General features: G+C 45.5%; 10 protein-coding genes across 10 annotated transcripts; 4 read left to right on the forward strand and 6 right to left on the reverse strand.

Annotated features, from left to right (window-relative positions):
* Positions 1-218: 218 nt before the first annotated feature.
* EYB26_006853 (uncharacterized protein) lies at positions 219-1,145 on the reverse strand (the record flags this gene model as incomplete). Its single annotated transcript, XM_054266126.1, has 4 exons — positions 219-570; positions 655-755; positions 818-1,047; positions 1,106-1,145. 4 exons carry the CDS (start codon positions 1,143-1,145, stop codon positions 219-221), a joined length of 723 nt encoding a protein of 240 aa, XP_054122101.1.
* Positions 1,146-1,642: 497 nt separating this feature from the next.
* Positions 1,643-2,967, forward strand: EYB26_006854 (uncharacterized protein; the record flags this gene model as incomplete). Its single annotated transcript, XM_054266127.1, has 5 exons — positions 1,643-1,740; positions 1,812-1,903; positions 1,957-2,015; positions 2,067-2,208; positions 2,258-2,967. The coding sequence occupies 5 exons, from the start codon at positions 1,643-1,645 to the stop codon at positions 2,965-2,967; spliced, it is 1,101 nt and encodes a 366-aa protein (XP_054122102.1).
* A 356-nt stretch (positions 2,968-3,323) lies between these two features.
* EYB26_006855 (uncharacterized protein) lies at positions 3,324-4,738 on the reverse strand (the record flags this gene model as incomplete). Its single annotated transcript, XM_054266128.1, has 4 exons — positions 3,324-3,647; positions 3,709-4,070; positions 4,124-4,656; positions 4,716-4,738. The coding sequence occupies 4 exons, from the start codon at positions 4,736-4,738 to the stop codon at positions 3,324-3,326; spliced, it is 1,242 nt and encodes a 413-aa protein (XP_054122103.1).
* Positions 4,739-5,647: 909 nt separating this feature from the next.
* EYB26_006856 (uncharacterized protein) lies at positions 5,648-6,520 on the forward strand (the record flags this gene model as incomplete). The annotated part of the gene is made up of 6 exons (XM_054266129.1): positions 5,648-5,650; positions 5,800-5,856; positions 5,927-5,942; positions 6,024-6,149; positions 6,215-6,427; positions 6,486-6,520. 6 exons carry the CDS (start codon positions 5,648-5,650, stop codon positions 6,518-6,520), a joined length of 450 nt encoding a protein of 149 aa, XP_054122104.1.
* A 393-nt stretch (positions 6,521-6,913) lies between these two features.
* On the reverse strand, positions 6,914-8,007 carry EYB26_006857 (uncharacterized protein; the record flags this gene model as incomplete). The annotated part of the gene is made up of 2 exons (XM_054266130.1): positions 6,914-7,940; positions 7,994-8,007. The coding sequence occupies 2 exons, from the start codon at positions 8,005-8,007 to the stop codon at positions 6,914-6,916; spliced, it is 1,041 nt and encodes a 346-aa protein (XP_054122105.1).
* A 1,147-nt stretch (positions 8,008-9,154) lies between these two features.
* On the forward strand, positions 9,155-11,025 carry EYB26_006858 (uncharacterized protein; the record flags this gene model as incomplete). Its single annotated transcript, XM_054266131.1, has 3 exons — positions 9,155-9,858; positions 9,910-10,677; positions 10,731-11,025. 3 exons carry the CDS (start codon positions 9,155-9,157, stop codon positions 11,023-11,025), a joined length of 1,767 nt encoding a protein of 588 aa, XP_054122106.1.
* A 1,675-nt stretch (positions 11,026-12,700) lies between these two features.
* On the forward strand, positions 12,701-14,700 carry EYB26_006859 (uncharacterized protein; the record flags this gene model as incomplete). Its single annotated transcript, XM_054266132.1, has 2 exons — positions 12,701-14,635; positions 14,689-14,700. 2 exons carry the CDS (start codon positions 12,701-12,703, stop codon positions 14,698-14,700), a joined length of 1,947 nt encoding a protein of 648 aa, XP_054122107.1.
* Positions 14,701-15,493: 793 nt separating this feature from the next.
* Positions 15,494-16,015, reverse strand: EYB26_006860 (uncharacterized protein; the record flags this gene model as incomplete). The annotated part of the gene is made up of 2 exons (XM_054266133.1): positions 15,494-15,645; positions 15,727-16,015. 2 exons carry the CDS (start codon positions 16,013-16,015, stop codon positions 15,494-15,496), a joined length of 441 nt encoding a protein of 146 aa, XP_054122108.1.
* Positions 16,016-17,189: 1,174 nt separating this feature from the next.
* EYB26_006861 (uncharacterized protein) lies at positions 17,190-18,356 on the reverse strand (the record flags this gene model as incomplete). Its single annotated transcript, XM_054266134.1, has 3 exons — positions 17,190-17,812; positions 17,931-18,078; positions 18,138-18,356. The coding sequence occupies 3 exons, from the start codon at positions 18,354-18,356 to the stop codon at positions 17,190-17,192; spliced, it is 990 nt and encodes a 329-aa protein (XP_054122109.1).
* Positions 18,357-23,304: 4,948 nt separating this feature from the next.
* On the reverse strand, positions 23,305-24,423 carry EYB26_006862 (uncharacterized protein; the record flags this gene model as incomplete). The annotated part of the gene is made up of 3 exons (XM_054266135.1): positions 23,305-23,481; positions 23,539-24,231; positions 24,295-24,423. 3 exons carry the CDS (start codon positions 24,421-24,423, stop codon positions 23,305-23,307), a joined length of 999 nt encoding a protein of 332 aa, XP_054122110.1.
* Positions 24,424-24,625: the final 202 nt, after the last annotated feature.

Genomic DNA, 24,625 nt, shown 5'->3' on the forward strand with positions numbered 1-24,625 from the left:
CAGGGAAAGGAGAAAGACTGATCCTTGAGTAAGAGCCACTCGGTGATGATCTTAATCCAAGAGGGTTTGGGATAAGGAGAGGGTTACTCTCCCTGACACCCACACAAAAGCTGGCGCATCTCGCCCATCAACTTCGCATTCAGATACAAGTGCTGAAATACAAACCCACCACACCGCGCTCTTTTATCTATTTATTGGTCGTTCATAATGTACTTCTCTTACACTCCAGTCGCACCAGGAGCATTACCGTCTTTTCGCAAGTCAAGCAAAAGCTCACGGAAGCGCTCCTTTCCAGAACCGCTAGCACCGCCCTTGACACCCTTGCCGGATATGTCCACTAACTTGGCGATACGTTCCCAGCTGGTTCCGCCGGCAGATGTGTCTTCTCTGTTGGCGAGGAATTCCTCCGCTTCCTTGCGGGTTTGGGCGCGAGCCTTGTCGGAACGGTTGCCGTAGGATACGTAAAAGTCGTCAATATCTTCTTGTGCTTTCTTGATGGTCGCGGCTTTCTTTTCTGCGGAAGTTTCAGATCGGCGGGCTAGATCCGCGTCTCTGCGCGCTCGCCATTCCCTGTGACAAAGAAACGTCATGTCAGAACGGCTAATTATGGTAACAAATTGCACGTTGGCAACTGGGACGAATGGCAATTCTTACTTGACAGCGTCTGATTCTTCTTCGGGTTGAGTATAGCTAGAGTAGCCCGTGGCTGGGAAAGGGGAGCCGGTGCCAGTAATGGTTCCACCGGGCGCAACGGCCTGTAAGAAAGTATGTCAGGGCCGTCACGGATTTAGGTGAATGAAGAGCAGGCAATAGCTACCTCGTTCTGTGTATCAATCGCAGGAAACGATGACTCAAAACCAGAGATCTCTGCCGCACCACCTTGCTGTGGGACATAATCGTTGCCTCCCAATAGATCATCATCCTCTACAGTTGCAGCCTGATCGTTGGGTGTAGCGAATTGGTCGGCATCGTCGCCTAGCGCAGCGCGTTCGCGAGCAAGGAAGTCATCGGTATCGGCAGCGTCGTTGTTGACGACTTCGGTTTGACCTGGAGAGCTGTTAGATAGTGTGTTTAGGGTGCTGTAGACCATGGGCGGAGTACGCACCTTCGTTGAAGTCTTCCAATGAGGGGAATCTGTCGGCCATGTTCGGAACGATTGACGTGTATATCTATGAGACTCAAGATTGTAACGTAGGATCAATGAATGCAATCAAATTATTTGCAGCTTTAGATTATTCAGAAGTGATGATTTGAGTAAGCGTAGTTGACCTCAAGTTGGCAACTTCCTTATTTACCTGTGGTTGTCGGGCGGCCGGGATTCTGCCACCGCCTTTGCCTTTGCGGAGCTTGCTTATCGTTTGGGTTAGTTATGATGCAGCTGTGTAGCTTCAAGATTATCGTGGTTGACTTCAAAACATTGCCACTTTCCAGTCAATTATGCTACTGAATACTAAACCTTAGACTATTAATTAACGATCTTTGCTTTTATTTTTCTTTACCAATATCTCTCATATTACTATTCCTTCATACACACTATTATTTACGAACCAAGAGCTCTTCACAAATTATTCACACAGTGCCTGTCTTCTATACCTCTCACTCTTCAACACGTCAAAGTCAAACTTGAACGTCACTCAGGGCTATGGCTTACAACGACGACTCTGTTCGCGCAAAGCTCTCCGCGCTCAATGAAACCCAGGAGGGTATTGTCACCGTCGCGCAATGGGTCATGTTTCATAGGTAAGTTGTACCCAGACTCGACACTCGAGGATTTGGAAGATATCTGGTTAATTCTCCTATTTGTATTACAGACGCCATGCGGACCGTACTGTCCAGCTCTGGCTACAAAAGCTTCGAGACTCCCCCGCGAACAAGAAACTAAATCTCATTTACCTTGCCAACGGTAAGATGGTCCACGAGACCCGCAGCTGCGAAAGACTACTAACACGATTACAGAAGTAGCGCAACAGTCCAAAGCTAGACGCAAAGACGATTTTATTATTGCATTCTCTCCAGTATGTGTTGCTCGACTACAAGTCAGAGAGTCAATGGGCTAACGTGAATAGATCATTGCGGAAGCTACAGCAGTCGCATACAAAGGCGCATCCAGTGAAATTCAACAGAAGATTCGACGGGTTGTTGAAGTCTGGAGACAACGTGGTGTCTTTGAATTGCCGATCCAGGAAGCTGTAGAAGCTCGTGTCAATGGTATGCCATCTTAGCCCCGTTTCGTACTCGAAGAAGCTCATGGATGTAGAATTGGACAAGAACCGTTCCTCCGGAAAGAAGCCTATGCTAGGTGGATCGCTTTTCAGTTCAGGATCCGTACCACCTGAACTCCAACCACTGGTACAGCTTCAGCTCAACGTTTCAAAGGGCTCCGTGACGTCCGGTACGGCTGTCAACACAGCCAACGCCGAGTTTGACAAGATGAATGATCCTAACATACCGACGCCTCCAGCACCCGTGCATGCAGCCCGTCTGAGCCAGCTTCTCAAGTCACTAGCGAATGCCGAAAGCTCGGTTTCCGAAATCATCAAATCACGCCAAGCTCTTATGGAAGGTCTTGAAAAGATGCTTGAAACCAATCGTACCGCTCTTTCCAGAGAAACCGCTCTCTTGACACAGATGGGCGAACGCAAGAGCGACACAGAAATGCGGAAGCGCGAGGTCGAGGATGCGATTATGCGTGGTCTTTCTGCGGAGGAATCTTTGACCCCGGCTGACAATGCAGGCGGATTAGATAATGAGCCCGCTCGACCTACCGTTGAGGCTTTGACACCTCCGCCTGTAGAGTCGCTGACTCCTACAGGATCGCCCGTACGACAAGCTGTGAATGATGCCCAACAAACTCAGCAGCATCCTTTTACTTTGTCGGAGGATCATCAAATGGATTGGTCTTCGAATATGCATTCTGGTCTATCGCTCGAGGAATCTGGCGGGGATGAATCTAGGAATGGTTTCTGATCAGTGCGTAGAAGGAGAGCTAGATTATTGATCCAAAAACGAACAAAAATACAAGGGAATTCTCGAGACATCCAACAAAGTTGGGTCCGCTTCAGCTAGATATTTACGCACTTAACTCATCTAAAGACCTAACGATATATGAATGGTAGTTCCGCAACCTTGAGTTGATGATACCCAGGTACGAACAAAGTACTTAACTTCAGTGAAAAAATGTACAATTCAAAAACAGATAAATTAACAACAAACGCTTCAAACGGGCAGCAGTCAAATCACAGAGCGCATGATCATATACCCCGATGATCATGATGCCACTACTATATAAATCCCAAAAGAAAGTAGTAACCAGAAAAGGTCATCTAATTTAACAACCTAGACAAAAATGAGTCAAGGTCGTGATAACTATTAGTATCCCCCTGCCAATAAGCATGGCGAGTATTCCTTCGATGCCTGATGCCAATACTATCACCGCCATCCCAAGACCGAGATATCCTACGCATTAATCGTGGCGGTTTTTGTTGGCCGTTAACAATATCCTCTTGAGGGGGTGGTGTCGTTGTGTCGCTATTAGTATTACTATGTCGTTTCGGTTTCAAAGCGAGAAGAACAATCATCCCGATCATTACCAGAATTAGGAGTAGGATGATTTTGCGTTTTGTTGTTTTGCGTTGGTAATTACTTGCCTATTCATTCCAGTAAGTCAGCTAGTTTGCATAATCCTGGGGTTAAAGAGTATAGACGCACCACTTTAAGCTCCGTATCAGCCTGTTTAACATCCGTCGCCATGCGCTCAACATTATAATCTATCCGATCCAGCATAGTCCCCTGATCGATGATCATGGTTTGTAATTCCCGGAATATATCCGACAACTCAATGATGCCCTTTGCGATATCATTGATTTCACGCTCGCGCTGGGCGATTGCGACGTCATTTGCGCCGCTGACGACGAGTTGTTGCTGCTGTTTTTGGGATGTTTGTTGGAGTGTGGTCTGGGAGAAGGACTTGTCGGCGTCAGATTCCATGAGGGAGGGGTCGGAGTATTGGGACTGGATGGGCGTTGAGACTCGTTCGAAGGGGGAGGCCATGCCTTCTAGCTCACGTAGTTCTGTTACAAAAAGTCAGTATTGATAGACGTTGAATGACCTGGAGTGTGCATACTTCTTAAATATGTGGACTGCTTCTTCCTAAACCGCGCACTAGCCTCCTGCACCCTCGCCGCAAGCGAGATCTGAATATTTTTCGCCATCGTCTCATCCCCCTTGGTCACGGCACCAAGCTGTTTCTGCTCTCGCACCAAGCCATCGATCCTCTGGATCGCATTCTGACAAGCATGAAAGCTCCTCGTAATTTCTTGGGTGTACTGCTCAATAATAGCCTCTTCTTCCTTTCGCACACCCTCATCCCCAAAGCTGGGAAGGATATGCTTCTGATGTAATTTATCCAATCGTGCGGACTTCTGTGCGATATCGGCTAGCACCTCCGACACTTCTTCCTGTACGTCTACCCATCGAGGGGGCAACAAGTCCATTTCAATGATTGCATCGCCATCATCTTCGAGGCCGTCAGCGCCGGCGATGAGGCCTCTTCGCTCTTCGGATAGGGAGGGGGAGTCGGTGAAGCCTTGGGATGGGCCGAAGTAGCGTGGCTTCTTGGTCGGGTGGTGCGCGAACGATTGGCGGTAGGAGATGTAGCTATTCTAATCAGTTTGATGTTCCGTTTTGATGGTGAGCTATTGGTAGGAAAGACATACAGATTGGTACGATCACGCCACATTGTGGCAGATCTAGCTTGTCACAGCTCAATTATGTCGGTTTGTTGTGGTGTATCATAATCGTTGTCTCTCTTCTTGGGCTGTATGTGTTATTGACTGTTGGTGTCAGTGTTGTTGATGTTGTCGTTCCTATATGAAATCAACAAACACAATTGTCCCCGGGGACGGTTGAGCGTAAGATGTTTATTCTTGTGGTATTGGCTGGCTTGAAGCTATCTGTTATCGTTGAGATACTTCGTCACTCTCCCGTGTGGCTGGATGCTGTCATTCCGTTTAGGGTTTAGCGGCTACAGAATTCCTAAGGCAGCAGGGTTCTACGTTTTGATACCTCAGGCCCTCAACTGGGGGAGAAGGTTTTTGAGATTGTGAGATTCATACAGGTATGACTGCTTGCATGGCTAGACCCATGTTCAAATGCGCCATGCATACTACTTCGTGAATGTCTGTCCGTCGCATTAGCACAACGGGTAGCCTCACTCCAATCGGCACGACGTTAGAAATATCGACGGGATTCACCTAGCGTCTGAAACCGAGACAAGACAGCTGTAATCGTTCATAACGACTAATATAGCAGGCATGACCCCTATCATATTTGCATGTACTCCGTACATAGTATTTCTTATATTCTTGACAAGCAAAGAGAATACAGAAAACCCGGGACTATATGTAGGCGGTCCACGAATCAGGCGAATCAGAGCCCTTATCATTAGCTCCTCCTAAGCCCCTTTAGGCATAACGCAATCAATCAACATCCGCCCTGCCTTCAACTTTCACGTCCCCTAAACAACTCCGACTACCTACTAGAAAATCACCAACCAGGACTTGTTCAACAACCTTTAGGCTACCACCACATATCACAACCTCCCTTCGATTCACCTGTTTGTATTCCTACTCTACCACACGCTTTCACCATGGTACGTCCCTCGCCAAAGCAAATTTATTTCTATCAACTCTATCGTCGTCGCGGCCGCCTTGTGTATCCCCCACACTGCGGGGCAGCCCAAGACCTGAAGATCGTGAATGAGTTTAAACGTTGAGTGACTGACGAGGTGTTGTTGGACAGGCTGATTCTTTGACTGAAGAACAAGTCTCCGAGTACAAGGAGGCCTTCTCTCTTTTTGTAAGTTTGGATTTCTGGTTGTCGCAATGTTGTGGTGGGTGGTTCGCTGACTAGCCGTTTGGATGAATAGGACAAGGATGGTGATGGTGAGTGACGCCACGAACACCAGACATATAGTCTTCGAACAAAAAGTTATTACTGCGAACAGATATTAATAACATCAATAGGTCAAATTACAACCAAGGAACTGGGCACCGTCATGCGTTCCCTCGGCCAGAACCCTTCCGAATCCGAATTGCAGGACATGATCAACGAGGTCGACGCTGACAACAACGGCACAATCGATTTCCCTGGTATGATGCAGCCTCTATTTATCGCAGCCGTTTCCGATCATAAGGGCAGATACTGACTGCCTTAGAATTCTTGACAATGATGGCCCGCAAAATGAAGGATACCGACTCCGAGGAAGAGATCCGCGAGGCTTTCAAGGTGTTTGATCGTGACAACAATGGATTCATCTCTGCTGCTGAATTGCGCCACGTTATGACCTCGATTGGCGAAAAGTTGACCGACGACGAAGTTGATGAGATGATTCGCGAGGCTGATCAGGATGGTGATGGAAGAATCGACTGTAAGTCTACCGTGTCCTCCATGAAATAAAAGAAAGATTCTAACAGATGGTGTTTTAGACAACGAATTCGTCCAACTCATGATGCAGAAATAAGCGCCTTTCGTGTATCTGCTCGATCGTGCTATGATTGTGATTCGTTCTTCCTCGTTTATCTTGGACGTAAATAAGCGGACTCTTGATTTCTGTTGTGGAAACAGGCGAAGTTGCAATACTATTGAATGGGAGCAAAATTGGTGTGTTGGGCGGTTTAACATCAGTTATCCTTTGTGGCATGTGATGGGTTGATTTTTTTTTTCTTCTTCTTCCTCTTCTTTCTTCTCTAATATTATACACAATTTGGGAATTTTCTCTTTACCCAGCTTTACAATTAGACGATACATCCTCGTCGTGTATTGAATCGCTTTGCTCCTATGATTTCCGTATGATTTCGGGTCTTTGTAAATTTTTGCTTCTAAGCGTGACAACCATTTAGTCTTTTCTTCTGGATTAACGATTAAAACGAAAAAGCTCCATATACTGCCTCGCCAAGTCAACCCCAGCATCCATATCATCTTCCTCTTCATCTTGCTGTTGCTGTTGCTTTTCGGAAACCCCACCCCAACTCCTATCCAACGCGATAGCCTCACGCCTCTTTCTCCGTCGCCTATTCTCTCGTTCTTGCCAACCCGGTTGTCGGCGCTGCGCTATCCTTTGTTTTAATTCCCGACCTACATCTGGAATAAGGATTGCTTCGCGGATGGTGGTCGGTAGTTGTTTGTTATTGGTGGTGGCGTCGTTGGAGCTATAAATTTTTGTCCAAAACTCCCGAATCAAATGCGAGATCTGCTCGTATTCAAGTTGTATCTCGGACTCAGTAGGAATATAGGGCGTTTCCATAGCCGAATCAATATCCCCATCTACATCCATCGCCAACACACCGCTATCTTGGGTCTTGTCAAGGCCTAGAGACGAAGAAACTGGCGATAAAGCATCCGCAATCATCGACGGCCCTCTCCACTCAACCTCCATAATCGTGCCCCTGGGCCTCGCCTGCGGCTGTGTCTGTCGCACTTCACCTAACCGCACCCTAAAATCGCCGACATCATACACCGTCCCCGTCACCGTGACGGTATGTCGATGACACCAAATCGGTTCACAGCAGCGCACAAAATGACGGAAAATCTCCGACGAGGAAGCGATCGGGACAGTGGACATGATCATCCCAGACTCCGTCTTTTCCCTCCCTGTTATGGGCTGATTGGTCTGGGTTTCATTATCATCGTCTTCAGAAGCATACACAAACCCAAGCTTGGGGTGGTTCGTCATTGATAGGAATTGGACATAACGTGCTCGCGGTGCTGGGTTGGGGGCATGCGCGGATGCTGGCAGACAAGAAGGTGTGTCGCGCATTAGTTTGTGTTCTAGGCCCCAACGTCCGATGGGGATTGCCTCGTCGCCGTAGACGGAGCGCAGGCGCTCTGTGAGCGGGCCTAGGATGTTGGGGGCATTAGGGCTAGAGGGTATGAAGAAAACTCTGCTGGGTGTCAGAATGTCTGAAGATTTGAGGAGAAGAGGTGGGGATTTTACCCTGTGTGCGGCATTGTGTGAAGTATGTCAGAAGAAGCTCGGAAACTCAATTCTGAAATAGAGGGACCTCTACGCGGACCAGCGCATGCAGTTGATTTTTATTTTATAGTAATTGAACTATGATGCCAGATCAATGTGAGCTCGACGACCGAATATCAATAGCGCCACGGCGTTGGTTCCTTTTGTGTATTTATATTGGTTAGTGTCTCATGTCTGGAGTTGTTAAACTATTGTGAAGCTATCCGTAACGAGGTTGACGTTGTGGATGTGGGGCCGCCAAGCTTTCTTTCAATAGCCTCAGGCAGCGGCTGTACCTTATTTCGACACGACTAACTACATACAGACAACTCATTAATTGATGGAACGGTCAATTGATGGTTCGAAGAGATATCGTCAACTGTGGTAATCCATGCGTACGCTATTCACGACTGAAATTTAGTCACCTTAGGTGATTTGGGCGTAGGCACCCAATTATCCATGATCCACCCAGTCAGCCTGGGTGGAACTGTACCGACACCTGGCACTAGGCTACGGTAGTTGCGCATCGCAAAGTTACCTGGCCTCAATTGACCACAGAGCACAGTTGTCAGAATCTACAAAACTGTGTGAGTGAGCCTTGAAACCATCCGGTGAATCATTCAAGTAGACAAGGTATCAATGTAGATGAGTAACTAAATAGTGTCGGGTGTACTACGTAGTACGGTAATACGTACGGAGTAGATTAGAAATAATATTCAGGGGTTCTCCACGATCCTTCCCCCTGTCCAATCCGATAGCGGCACCACAGCCAGCCTGCCATGTACTAGTCCGAAGAAGGCAGCTATACACACTCTCTATCTGTTTAGTTATCTGTTCCTTCGACAATTTATGCAATCCCTACATTCTCTCTGCTTCTTACTGACCTGCATCGCGACACCTGGCCCTCTCTCGTTTACGCCTGTCATTATGCCTCAACTTTCAAGATAGATCATTCCATTCCGATTTTAAGATCTGGATAACCAATTGCCATTGTTGATGTCATCGCAACTCTTATTTACTGTCGCTATCGCTTATTCCAGTCAATTGTGAGCACGTTGGCTGAGCAGTCAACCCAGTTGACCTATTTCCATAATCAATGACGCCTATACCACCAATTTATCGGCCCTAAATATCTCTCACATCATGCCCGTCGTGCGCAAAAGACTACTCATACCCGCTTTCATTCTCACATTTCTCATATACATCATATACGACAGCATCAAATATGACGACTATCCCCCCGAACCTCCTCCACCTCCAACACCCAACTTCGACAACGACATTTTCGTCGATGAACCAGTCCATTGGCACAAAATTCCCGAACGCTACCCCGTCAAACAATTCATCGAAATACCGACTGGCAACAAATCGCCCATCCCAAAAATTCAGTATGATTTCCCAAAAGAAAAAACATCAGACCGTCGCAAACGACTGGAGAGACAATCCGCCGTCAAGGAAGCTTTTCTCCATGCGTGGACTGGATACAAAACACACGCCTGGCTGAAAGATGAAGTTTTACCCATAAGCGGTGGATATGTGAATAGTTTCTCGGGCTGGGCTGCGACACTTGTGGATGCACTCGATACATTGTTGATTATGGGGCTAGATGAAGAGTTCCAACTCGCGCTGGATGCGATTGAGCAGATTGATTTTACGACCACTACGGATAAGAGTATTAATGTCTTTGAGACTACTATTCGTTATATGGGTGGGTTTTTGGCAGCATATGATTTGTCCGGGGGAAAGTATCCGATAATATTGAAAAAGGCAAAGCAGGTGGGTGATTTTGTGTATGGGGCGTTTGATACGCCGAATAGGATGCAGGTGTCACGGTGGGATTGGAAGGCGTACGTTCACCTCCCGGCCTTTGTTTCAGTTCTGGAACTGATATAGACCAGATCTCTTGCGGGAACACCGATGCGTGCTTCACCAAACACCCTGCTTGCAGAAGTGGGTTCGTTGAGTCTTGAGTTTACACGACTGACTCAATTGACTGGAGATCCTAAATACTATGACGCCATTCAACGTGTGTCTGATAACCTAGAAAAAGGGCAATCAAAGACGACAATACCAGGATTATGGCCGATGATTGTTGATTTGCAGAATTTGAAATTTCAAGGCAGTCAATATACTCTTGGAGGAATGGCTGATTCAACATACGAATATCTCCCAAAAGAGCATCTCATGCTCGGTGGTAGCACCAACCAGTATCGGCGCATGTACGAGAAATCCATCGAACCGATCAAAAAGAACTTGCTATTCCGTCCGATGGTCAAAGACAACGTGGACATCTTGTTCAGCGGCACGCGTAACGGCAACACTCTTGACTACGAGGGACAACATCTAACTTGCTTTATCGGAGGCATGTTTGCCATTGGCGCAAAGATTTTTGATCGCCCAGAAGATCTAAAGACTGCAGAACAGTTGGTTGACGGGTGTATCTGGGCATACGACGCTATGCCGACAAGCTTAATGCCGGAAATCTTCAAGATGATTCCCTGCGAGGACTTGGACAAGTGTTCTTGGGACGAGAAGAAGTGGCTGGCAGCCGTAGCCAAAACGGCTCATATAAACGCATTGGATGACGAGACCATACACAAGTTCATCAAAGATGCAGGTCTTCCACCCGGCATGACGCGCGTTGCCGATGGTAAATACATTCTACGGTACGTCCTGCCCTTCCAGTTTACTACGTAGGCTGCTGATCTGACAATAACAGCCCCGAAGCAATCGAATCCGTCTATATCATGTATCGTATAACAGGTGACAATAAATACCAAGAAGCCGCCTGGCGCATGTTCAGCAGCATCGAGAAGATGACGCGCACCGCGATTGCGCATGCAAGTATCAAGGACGTCCGCTTCACGGACTCGATGCAAGTAGATAAAATGGAGAGTTTCTGGTTGGCGGAGACACTCAAATATTTCTATCTGATTTTCTCCGAGCCGGGACTCGTCAGTTTGGATGATTATGTGCTGAATACCGAAGCGCATCCATTCAGGCGGCCGGCGTAATTTGACTTGTATGTCGGATATTAACGATAGAAGATGGAAGATAGAAGATAGAAGATAGAAGATAGATTCGGCGGAAATGCATGCACAAATTAAAGACATCTGTGTAACATAACCTCTTTAGAACAACATAGAAAAATACCCCAAAAAGCAAGTATATCAGAGCGGGCGATGTGAGACGATTCGGCTACAGCGCCTCCCTTCCCTCGGGATCAGGCCATGTCACGCCATGCCATGTCATGCCACACCGTGCCGTGGATGACTTCCGAGGAGTTACTCAGACCCCTTCACATTCACAGAACAAATATTCCGAGGAAATTGTGATAGCCGGTCTCTTTACTCCATTTGCTATTTCAAACCAGTCTCACCTGAATAGTTAACAATTCTATCTCCGTACGGAGCCATTCTTTCTGAAGTGTTTGGTGTAATATAAGGTCCGATTTCTTATCGTAGCTTTCGGATCTGATTAGATTAAGACGAGCCCCACACTCGCTATCGCGGCACACGCACCGTAAGGTTACGGGTATTTCGTCCTTCTCGGAGCATACATATTTGCCACTGCATACTGTATTACTATCGGGTCCGGTTTCGGATCCATTGGAGTACCCTGCTTGATAGAGGTATGACACCACAAAGGTCACACATTTCTTTGGTGCGTTGTTGACTGTATAGAGATCTGGTACGCAATTATTGCATTGGAAGAATGGCCAAGGCCGGACAAATATTTTTCTGGACAGTTTCAAGGATAAGATATTATGTAAGTTTATTGTACAGTAACTAGTTAACTAGTTAGTTAACATAATCGTATGCTTATCGTCCGGTAGGTAGAGAGTTCCTCACGCCACCCACTTGTTGACTTACCTTACTATAGCTAGTGAATGCAGAGCGCATATGCACTTGTTCCTGGGGTATCGCCTCAATATCATACTCTTTGCTCTCTTAAATAACAGTTCATGCCATCGCCGCTGCTTATAAAACATTTCTAATCGCTGACAGACCGGAAACAAAACAGAGGGTTTACCCGCCACCCGCCGTAACACATGCAAACGGTTGCCCTAAATCTCGCCGAGAAATATTATCAGATTCCAGTGGCCCCTCTGATTGGCCAATCTTCCGAAAACTCTTCTCCACATTCTGTCCAATGCGGATTAAGGCTTTGGGCCGGTGGCCGGTCCTCCTCCCGTTTTGCCATTTCTTTCTTCCCTTTTTCTTCTGGGCTTTCGCTTTTATTAATCTCCACGTTTCTCTTTTCCTGATTTCTTGTAAACTCGACTGTTCTATTTACTGATCAATCTGTTAATACCCACCACTCGATGCTGTGTCACAACACATCCGCCTCAACGATTGTCTCTCGGTAACTTTCAATCCATTCATTCAACGTGTACCTCTCCACAATCTCACCGTCCTTACGCCTCGGTTCGTTTGCGCGTGCTCGACGGTGTGTCTGTGCAATTCGGTCTGAGAGATTGTTTGTATCTTTTAGAAGTATGTGTTTATTTTGCTTACTGTCTACCATTGAGTCATCTTGCTTTGCTGCTCGACATGGCCCCCGCATTGCCTCTGTGTGGCGGTTGGCGATATCGGCTCATTCTGGAAGTCAAACATTGCTCAATTCAACCACTTGAGACTTTGAGCAGACTCAAAATTAACCCAAAAGACGAAATTAATGCTAATCAATATGCAAGCAGGCAAATACAGAATGCCGGCAACAGTTGCGCCTCTCGCTACAAAAGCGGGCATACCCACCACATTGACGTCACACCCCGACAATCCCATCCCCGAGGAGCCTCAGAACATCCCTCATATATCAACTAGTCAGATAATACCAAACATAATCCAAGACTCGCACTCGACTGCCTCAAACAGATCAGTTTTTGCGCTCTCGGAAAGCGGCTCGGATACCGCCGAAACCTCAACAACGGAGCATTCCGATGACGGAAATGGCAGCCAATTCGATGATGCCGCTTTAGAGAAACCACAAACAACGACCAGGCCACGTCGCGCCTCGACGGTACTCATATCAGAGAGTTCGGAGGATGTGCAGAGGCTACTCGGTAACATCGGTGCTGGTGGAACACAGTTGGTTGAAAAGGTCTGCTGTGGTGGTGGATGCTGTTTGTCGCAAGCACTGGAGCGTTCCGAAATAGTCGTTTTGAATCCCATCAAGACGCCAGATAATCCAGCATATCGCAGCTTGAATTTGAAGATTCGCACTCTTGCGCTGGATAGCGAATTGACTAACATCGTTCCTCTGCCGGAAAAGACCGTCTCTTTTGCCCCTGTCTCGTCGGATCTTGTGGACGTTCAACTCGGACCGAAAGATCATCCTCCCGAGTTTGTGCAGCCTCATCCTCCATATGACGTTTTCCGCGCACCGTTGCACCATGCCCGGGAACTCACAAAACCCGGTGCTGAGAAACGCACATATCATTTCGATATCGACGTGACCGATTATCCCATTGAAGGTGGAGATGTTGATTTTGTTGTTGGTGGTGCAATTGGGGTTTGTCCCATGAACAGCGATGATGCTGTAGATGGCGTTTTTAACTGTTTAGGTATCCCTAAACCCATTCGCGACAAGAAGATTCTAGTGCGCACAACTTCTGGACGTTGGCCGACCATCTGGGGCGATGAGAAAGCTCGGGAACTAGTCACCACTCGTCGGGAGTTGCTGAGGTGGTGTTCCGATATTCAAAGTTATCCTCCAACTAAGCAGCTACTTCGTGTCATGGCCGAATATGCGTCTGATCCTCATGAGAAGAAGATTCTTACCTTCCTGTGCTCTGCTCAAGGTCAGAGTGTTTTCTGCGACCTCCGAACCGGGGTTCACGTTTCCATTGAACAACTTCTACAAGCTTTCCCTTCGAGTCTCCCACCTCTCGACTACCTTCTTTCTGTTCTCGGAACGCTGATGCCACGTTTCTACTCTCTTTCCCAAGACCCAACAATCTCATGCACCACTCGAAACGGAGACTGTCGACGCATCATCGAAATCGCCGTAACTGTCCACAAAAGCAAAGACTGGAAACACGGAACGCGAAGCGGTGTTGGCTCCGGTTTCCTGCAAAGGCTAGCCGATCAAGTAATCGCCGCCGAAAAACAGGGCATTGACCCTAAGACTCTCGATATTCACATCCCCATGTTCCGCGGGCTCATGGCCAACCCTCTCGCTCGCGAATTCATCCTCGACGGACCCATGCTTCTAATTGGTGCCGGCGTCGGCATTGCCCCTTTCCGCGGCTTCGTGCAACGACGCCTCAAATCAGCCAACTGCGCCAACAAAGTCTGGGTTTTGCAAGGCGTTCGCGACTCATTACTTGACGAACTGTACAGCGGAGAATGGGGCGTGCACGAAGAACAAGTGAAAAAAGTTGTTCAAAGCCGTAGGGGCGAAAGTCGCTACGTTCAAGAAGAAGTCCGCCATCAAGCCGATTTGGTGTGGTTCGTTATCAATGCCCTAGATGGCCGAGTTTTCGTCTGCGGTAGCAGCAAAGGCATGGGTGAAGGTGTGGAGGAGGCTTTGATTGAGGTTGCCATGGCCAAGGGCAATCTGAACCGGGAAGAAGCAAAGGAGTTTTGGGCCCGGAAGAAGGATGCTGGTCAATACATCGCAGTAAGTCATGTCCCACGCCCACATTTATAAAAGCAAATGATTGATTTTGATAGGAAACGTGGTAATTTCACCTTTCGGCTACCTTCGTACATTTACGTTCCATTTCTGGAGCACATCGTTTGTATCTACATTTAAATAGCGTTGCTCTTTTTCATTACCGGGCGTTTTCTTCAACATTTTTTAAATATCTTTGACAACAAACAAAGCCTGCATGGCCACCGAATCATTTCGATATGATTGTCTAGGCTTTTTTCGGTTTTTATTGTACATCCTATATTGAGAGGCGTTTGTTTACTTACCGGTCGGCATGTTGCTTCTATATACTACTACTACTACTACTATTAGAATATGCCTCGTTAGATATTGGGATGGATATATAGTGTTACTAATAAACCCGCCTCGTGGCAGTTTTTCTTATTGATCTATTTCTCGAAACCTGGAAGGGGTTGCTTCAAATTTGTTCGGATTATGTAATTTGATTCGGGTTTGGGATCGAATACCTGCATGCTCCAATTACCAGACCTAGACATATAAAGCCTTTCCGCACATGATCGAGCGGAAGGTTCGTGGGTAGGGATCGATGCGTACATAACTAGGTAAGTATACATGCAAGCGGATAGGGTTAGGAGTGTCAGGTGACCCATAGGTACTTGACGATGCATCATCATCAAGTCCAAGGACCTAGGGACCTAGATTCAATCAATTATAGAAAAGCGAGTTGCGAGTCTGTTAGTATGACTGGCAAGTACTAGACTCTGTCTCTACTACAATACGTCCGGAGAGCGGACAAATATGTACAAAAAGGAACCCCATTGGGGTACATATGCAAAATATGAACATGTTTGTTGATTGCATACACTAACCGATTGAGAATCCCCGTGAATGTTTCTTATTGCTAATAATAGGGCCATTGATCACTGGTCCATTGATCAGTCCCCCGGTACTGGTCGAACTAGTACTTGTCCTGTTGCCATTGCTCGCTGCCGCGGAAGTTGCACATCCGGTCAAACCTAAAGATCAGCAAGGATCAGTCAGCATAAAGAGTAAAAGAGGAGCAGAAACCTGGGGGCTTCTGAGATAAAAAGACTCACTGCATGCAGCACTACTGCCTTCCAGCGAGTTCGCATTCTGACTTGCTTGCCCCGATCCAACCGAACCCAAATACCCATTCGCATCTGATACGGAACTGGAACCCAAGTGATTCCCATCTCCGTCGTCGCTGTCGAGTTCTAACCATCCATCCTCAATGGGGGATATGTCGCCGAGGTCGAGATCATTGGCGTTGATGCCGAGGGGTGTTGTGATGTTCTGCCGGGGCAGAATCGATCTGGATCCTAGAATAACTGGATGGCCGTTTGAGTAGGTGATAATGGCACTCATTATGCTGAGTAGGAGTAGGACGGTGAAGTTGGGACAATGTGAAGGAAGCCGCATTGCTACTCCTCGAGAGCTGCGTCTATTCTGATCCAAATATGGCTGTTCCGTCTGAGACAATATGACAATTGTTTCAAAAGGCGATTCAAGTTAGGAAAACGGAAAAATGTCGAAAGCAAGAATGATGGGGAATGAGCAGCCTTCAGACAACATTAAACACTGAACGACAAAGATGAAGCTAGCATCCATATATACTCGGAGCACATTGGCCAATCACGCTACTCTTACGCCCTTACCACTTCTGTCAAAAAATTACTAGAAAGCTAGCAGTATGTGCGATCAAGAGGAATTAAACTGATATCAGATCTATGCCATGGCTGAACCGGGAATTTGGACAGTAATAATAGTGATAATCAGTATCTCCAATGCGACATGTATGAGCAGGCACAACTGCTTATTCATGTTTATGTCTACCTAAATGTGATCCGAATTGGGGAAAAGATGCTCAAGATGCTTCATGTTTAAACTAGGATCATGGGTGTAGAGGCTTTAAACCTTGTTGGTCAACTAAACAGAAGCATTGGTTGGGACAAACACACTAATGGATAGCCTCCGAAAGGGTTAAGAAATGAGGTGCTATTGATCTTGTCTTCCGGTATTGTTCTAAATTCGGTGTGATCAGCTCTCCGAAATCCCACCTTTGTCCTGATTGGTTCTGCTTTGTAACTATGTGTAACATGTATTGCGTGACTAGTGAGAAATAAAGTTTTCTTGGTACTCGCGTGATTTGATGTCAACTGTTGCATGGTGGAATAGTAAAAAAGTATGCATGGGCGATCTGATACAGGTCTCAGGCCCCAGCCGGCGGCACTGAATTCAGTTGGGGATATACTCATAGTTGCAGGGTCTTACTAAAGATTGTATAGTGAAGATGGATAGTAGACAAAAATATTGGACATGAATGTAACTCGAAGTTTGTTGTTTGATGATGTACAGACATGACGGTAGCATTGCCAATTTTAGGTGCATTCAGTATCTACGAGAAGAACGATATGACCCTATTCTCTTGAAAGAGACAACCAGGAGTTGATGACACCTGGAATGTTATTATTAGATAAATTGAGAAGCCATAGATAGTCAGTTATATGAAAATAATTAGATTAGATACATGTATCGAGCGTTACACTCCATTGGAAAAGGCGAGTCCTCCGGCATCAGTATCGACTTTCATCGATTCCGACAGCCCACAGACCTCAAACAGCTTTCTAGGAGTCAAACCCTCAGGTGTGCCTACCACTCCTTCAGTCTTGAGTCTCTCTAGCGCAGATTTTATGCCCATGTACGCCGGGGCCAAGGAAGCAAAAGAGAAAATCATAATGCGGAAGCCCATTTCTGCCGCTTCCTGTGTCGTGATTATAGGGGTGGCTCCATTTTCCACCATGTTTAATAACAGCGGCCAGGGGGCTAGATCTCTCACAGCTTGACGGGCTTGCTCCTTGGATGTGAGTCCTTCCAGAAGGCCGACATCAGCACCTAGATCGCGCGCCGCTTTCAGCCGGTCGATACATTCTTCATAGCCGTGTTGCTGGAGTGCATCAGTCCGAGCAATCAAAACAATATCTGATTGAAGTCGATCAATGGTGTATTTAGCGGTGCGAAGTCGCATTAGATATTCTTCTTTGCTAACAACCTTCTTTCCAGCTAGATGTCCACATCGTTTACTGAGTACTTGATCTTCAATATGGAATCCGGCCACGCCTGCTTGGATATATTGCTGTACTGACTTTGCCACCATGAGAGGTCCTGTGTTTTGTCAGACGATTCTTATTAGTAAGGATGTCCATACTTTTCTAGCTCCGATGGCAGAAAAGGAAAGCTGGAAGAAAGATGGAAAGAAAAGCAATTTAATCCTATTACATACCCCCATAGCCAGTATCCATATCAGCAATCAACGGCGGTCCGTTAGGATCGAGATTAGCAATCATCTCCGCATTGGTTTTCATATCATGCAGTTGAGCGAGGCCGAGGTCAGCCATCCCTAACCGTGATGCTGTAGTTCCTGCACCAGTCTACAATATAAGGTTTTAATTCGGGTAACATTGCAATGGAGGAATTCAAATGGACCTACCATATAGAGGGCTTTGAAGTCAAGTTGCATTGCAATACGTGCTGACAGACCGTCATAAACGCCGGGGCAAACAATCATTTCATTTGCTTCAGTCAACATTCGACGAAGCTTTGTTGACCTTGGAATAGGTAGGAAAGGCATATCAGTTCCCTGCTCACGTCCAAATTCCTTGTCGACGTAGTAGCGCCCATTGGCACCAAAGGTTATGGTAATAGCCATGGCGTTCATAGGATCTTGAGGAATGAACATAGAAACTTTTTAGACTGCTTCGGCGTTTTGGAGACAAGAAGACGTATAATAGTTAAAGGAATTTTAAAGATACATCTTTTCTCTTCTCTGGAAGCCAAGGGTATCTTGATATTCGACAAGGTTTATAGTCGGTGATCGTGTGCCAGTAATAATGATCCACGGACATCGCATTGCATTCCCATGATTGTCCATGTCACACAGTATCGTATCTGCTAGTATGCCAAAAACTCATGCGGTTCGTGGAGATTGCTTTGACGTGTGGTCTTAGCACATCCCGATGCATGAATGAATCTTCGATCTTCATTAGTTATGGAAATTGCTTTTCATATTTTATTTGAGTTTATTGGACTTCGGACATGTTTCTACATGTCAGCAACATCAAGCAGTTTCACTATCTATGTCGATCCTATAGAGCGCATTAGCAAGCGGTATTTGAAACAAAAATAATAATAATCATCATAATAATAATAAAAAAAAGCAACAACAATTTACTATAAATGAATAAAAATGTCCCGTGGAAGCCAATCGTCAAATATTCCCACTGATCTCGAAATTGACATGAAGCGGAAGTTGCATATAAGCTCCCTATCAAACTCATCACAACTAGAATACACAAAAAGCAATGTCTTGTCAATTTATACTTTTATCGGAGGCTCCACTACTAGATCTCGCTTAAAACCAGGAATGAATTCTCGCAAAAGTTCTTGATTCGAAAGAATCAGGTACACACCGACATGAAAACTTCGGGCTTGGACAAAAATACTGATAGCGGAAGAATAGCCATCGCGTGAGCCTCTGATCATCTCCTACGGAGTGCAGCCACTTCCATCGTGGAGTTTCAAATACCCCGCAAACTATATATACAGACATGTGAATCATAATGGATTGGACCTCAATTCGGAAGCTAGTGATTAGCTAAGATGATCAAACTTGACCCCATTATAGTTATTTATTTCCCACTACGTACATGTATCTTTATCCTTCCTCTTATCAGACGGTCTATTATAACGCCGTAGTCAGCCCAGCTCTCTTTATCCATTACTCGTATAGCTAGCAATTTTGAAACTGAGCCAGTGCCGTTCCGTCGTCGAATTCAAGAAACATACAGTGAAAGCCCGATATATAAGCTCTTAGGATCCGACGTTACTTTAGCCTTCCTGTAGGTGGGCAAGGACCTTATTTTTCAATCATGTGCATGGGTAGGGCGATCTGCCTAGGTACTCATACGGACCTAGATCATCCACCTTAGTCGCAAAGAGGTACAACCAAGATAAAAAGCGAGATGTATATCACCGCCTGGTACCTAGTCTCACCTGATACTTGATTTTCAACATACAAAATCAGCAAAACGAGCTGTTGTAAACTTGTAATAACTCATCCAGATATTGTATTGATATCTGGGTTCCCGGTTTCGTAGGCTGCCTAAGTGTATAGAGGCTCAAATATGAAATTGAATGTCATACACCAACGAATCGATATGCCCATTCTATGTTGAGAGGACAAGACATCTGCAGACTTGTCAGAGAAGATAGATGGAAATCACGGGATAGGGCTACGCATGTCAGGTGATCTTGAATGACGACGATGCATCACTACCCTAATATGTATACAGTCTTTGTGTAACTTTTACTGTTTGATTTTTTATCTAAAGGAATGCAAAGGAACTACGTAATTCCAAGGGAAATCCAACGAGGGTCAACAAGTGAGCGACATCATTGATTTATGTTTCTTCCTTCTCCTGCTGTCCCCTCTAAAGTGATCGAATAAGATGAAGACTCTGATAATTAGACACAGAAAAAATCACCTATTACAATTATATTCAATCAAATTCCTGTTTAGATGGTAAGTGGTACGTTACTTGTTTACCCAAAAACCCTTCTCCCTCACCTGCATGTATTCAGTATTCTATTAACTTGACAATAATCATACTCTCAGGCTCTGGATTCGGCATTACCTTCAATGTGGCCTGTAAGTACGCTGTAGGCGAGATTAGCTATCCCATAAGCATTGTCCTGGATGTGTAACTAGAACAATATACCGCTAAGCGTCCCGGACTGCCGGAAATATTTTCAATTGGTCTTTGGGTCTCGAATTCAACATGGATGGATCACAGATGGGTTGCAGTACAAATTCTTCTCGCTGAATACCCTTGAAATGAAGGTATATTAAATCTATCTGAGAGTATATGATACTCAACATGCTGTCTGGTAGGTAACAACATGGATGAGCTGCCCAGGGTTTTGCAGCTGACATTACATTTGACCATTTTTGGTATATATATATATATATGTATTTGTAGTTAAGAGGTAAAAGATTATCCTTATCTTCTTCTTCTCCGCGTACTTCCATTGTCTTACGGTCCGAGGTGGCAGAATATCAAAATTTCCGATTGTTCTCAAGTATGCATGACAGACTGTTCTAGAAGCCGTGTGTAAGACAAAATATTAATTATATTGCTTCCACGTAGCTTGTCGACAAGATTCAAGCTGTTGTGACTGTATCACAATATCAAAGTGAGACTTCAATTATGCCTGACGTCGTTTCTGGAAGAGACGCCACAGTTACACGACTCTCAAGATTGAGTTGCGTCACTGTTATGTACTTCGTCCCATAATCGGGATCGGATTATTCGATACGTCAGTAAAATCCTTTGGCATGGCAACTGTGTCACAGTACACATGAGTCAATTCAAGCCTGAGGAAGTTGTAGACGGTTGCACAATCAGACTGCTGTCAAAAATCTTGTATATACTCTGTGAAACCTCGGTAAATTGCCAAAGTCTATGCCCAGGATGCCAACTGTGGTCCGCATTGTGAAAGTCAGAGTTCTTTGATAGTAAACCAGATACGTATGTTGTGCTCCGTATTTCGTGAGGGCTACTAGATACCTTACAGGCAACCCGAAACTGATACATCACTTACCCGAATCTTGACCCAGGCGTTCTGTACGATGTGTGGAGTAAGACTGGTTTACTGCAGTAGATAGGTTCTTGTCTATGTATTGCTAGGTATTATACGCATTGATTGCTTCAAACAGAAAATGATGTCTCAATGCACACACATGACTACGCATGTAGTATGATAGCGCTAAACAGGCTTGATTCAGACATACTCCATGACTTGGTTCGAATGCAAACAGTAAATCTAAAGCGAGCAAAAATGTCCGAAAATCATCAAACGAACATGCATGTAATCGGTGTTTGGTTCGTGAGTCATGCTATCTAACTGCCAGAGAGTCAAAAGTTAAAACATCCCCTTCAAGACTGAACTATTAAAAAAAGCGTCGAAAGTGGCTGAAAATGACTGCGTATTGTGACATTGTCTGTAGATGTACTAGACCCTCGATCCATTTGTAATTTATGAAGACTCGACTGATATCGGAGAGACTTCCGACACCTTCCTATTTAGGTCAATTTGTTGCACAACCTGGTCTCCCCGATGCCAAAATCTTATCGCACCTAGTACTGTTGCTATTGACATACCCACTGTATCCGCATGGCCTAGGTTCGTTACTACGCCCGGCATTTCCATAACTTTTTTGAACACAAACTTTATCTTCGTAGCAAGATTACTGTTTTGGTGCGTGAACCGTGGATGTCAACTTTGCTTTGTCAACTCTATTCAGGAAAACTCAAACAAACGAATACTAATACCCACGTTAAGTCTAGCGAGTTAGATAGCATGGATGCCCCCTGAACTAACCCCTATTCTTACCGTACACTCCCCCGTAGAGGCGTTGACCCGTAGAGTTAGACAGACAAGGGGGGCTAAAATTGTTAGCCCTAACGCTAATCATCCTGACAAGTTTGTGAACTTTGGTACCAGATGGGACCCCGAACTAGTTAACTACAACTTACAAAGTTAAGATGGTCACATGTTAAGCTAGCTAGTTCATACAGTACCTATTCTGAAAAACGACTAGATTCCGCAGTGTATCAAGAGTTTCATCTATGCCGTACACAGCAGTCACACAGCTGGAGACTGGAGTACAATAACTACATACACTAATGTATACAACTATACATCCTCCGAACCTCCAACAGTCTCCGCAGAATCCACACCATGTGGCAATTTTACTTTCCTCCCAAACCTCGCTAAAAACAAAATTTTGGTTTTAATCTCTCAAGGCTGAGTTTAGACTAGAAACTCAATGAACCATGCAATCGATACGGGCGGAGGTGTGTATATTGCGGATATTGGTAGCTAAACTGAATTAGGGCTACAGAGAAGACGAAATACGTACCGAGTTTCTCCAACAATCGACATACAACGTACATAGATGAATCGTAGTATGTCCACGTACTGCCTACATGATAGTAAGTGGCATTATGATCTACGTATCAGAGTCACCGAGTCATTAAGCACTACATGATTAGTTCACATCTGGCACGAGAATATATCTAAAATTCAAGAAGATCGAACTAATCATTTCTTGCATCGCTTTTTGGTATATGTGTTCAATTTCATTGCGATTGAATTTGTAGATGTATATAGGTATTATTCTGACGTATTGTACGACACATGGGTCCTACACATGAGCATAAACCAAAAAGACGAAAGCAACAACAAGAAAATAGACAGGGTATCATCATCGATCAGACCGTTCAACAGACAACCTTGGGCAACAAGTAGGAAACGAAAAAAATAAAAAATAAAAATAAAAATAAAAAAAATGCAATGCGCCGGATCCACGCAAACCTGGAAGAGCACAGCATGTAGATATACAAGACGTTCAAAATCAAAAGTCAATACAACATGATAAATTCTGATAGACAAGTGAAGAAACGAAGACCTTCAGCCCGTTTCACAATGCAAGCTGGATAGAGGCATTAACTAGGTGATACCAATACTCAACTGATGATGGATGGAAAATATGTCGATGGATCGGTTAGAAACCACAGGTATGATGGTAGATTCGTTTATCGATGTCTCGAATGCGTCGGAGATGCCATATGCGAATGAGGCGGTGACATTGATGTTTCGACGTCACTCATCGGCGAATGTCCTCGCGGGATATGCTCGCCATCACTATTCCGAAGTTGGTTTCGGAGAGCAGGTAATTGTCGCCGTCGGGCGTTGATGAACCAGTTGCTGATCTAGAGACAAATATCAATATCGTGCTTGATAGTAGATGGAAGCAGGCGTAGACAAACCTGACTTATGGACAACCCCGTTCTAGACATGAAAATCTGCTTATCCTCCTCTGTCGGATACGGATGATCCAAATGCTCATGAAACCAGGCACGCAAGACGTCTGTAACGGGTTTTGGGAGATTCCCTCTTCTCCTCTTACCGCGCGAGTCGAGCGGATCACCGCCTGCACCCATTACACCAAAATTCCCTGAGGAAGCTGGTAGAGTGTGACTGTGTCCAGCCATAGGCGAAGATGCTGGGTATTCATAATCATTGCTTTGATTGGAATGGTTGCTGCTCGGATACGAAGACCCATGGTAGGATTGTTGTTGTTGGGCGTACCGTGGGTCAAAGGCATTCTGATTACCGTACATAGCAGCGCCGCCAGACGTTGACCGATATCTAGGGTCTTCTTCCATACTTGTTCGGTATCCTCTTCCAGCCCTTGATCCTGATCGACTGGGCGCATCGTCGTAGGAACTCATTGGACGGTCATGGTGACGACTCGAGGATTGTAGATCTCTTAACGGTGGTAATATAGGGCTTGGTCCTCGGCCACCGCCGGATGTTGCTGATGAATGGGGGTATGGAAGTGAAGACCGTGATTTGTTGTATGAAGTGGGATCTGGGGTGCGATGGCGATCTGTTGGGCTGGATTGTGAGGAGTAATATGCGGCTTGATCTATTTCATTATGGAGATGTTCGGGGAGGAGCTAGAAACAAGATCAGCAACTAGGCGACAAAGAAAAAAAACTTAAAGAATATGAGATACGCACTTCGCGAAAAGATGGGAGAGTCTGGCTGCCAGGCGCAGAATATCCACCGGTATAGGTAACAGCCATACTGTTGTTATTGTAATCTTTGCGATGATTTCTCTCTGATCCTCGTCCGGGTGGTTGAGACATGCGGATTGCACCAATTCTAGGTGGATATGTAGTATTCCTCCTCTGCTTTTTCCCTTTACTTTCTCTAACTGTTGTTTCAATTCAAGAGTTGCCTCGATTGTATGTATATAGTCCGTCAAATTCGTTGAGCCGCACTTCGTTAAAATCGTAAGTTCGTTTCTGTTCTTATTTCCTCCCAACGATAATGCATCAATTCTGAGAT

Source organism: Talaromyces marneffei, chromosome 5 (genome assembly GCF_009556855.1).
Source record: "Talaromyces marneffei chromosome 5, complete sequence".
NCBI classification, from domain to species: domain Eukaryota; kingdom Fungi; phylum Ascomycota; class Eurotiomycetes; order Eurotiales; family Trichocomaceae; genus Talaromyces; species Talaromyces marneffei.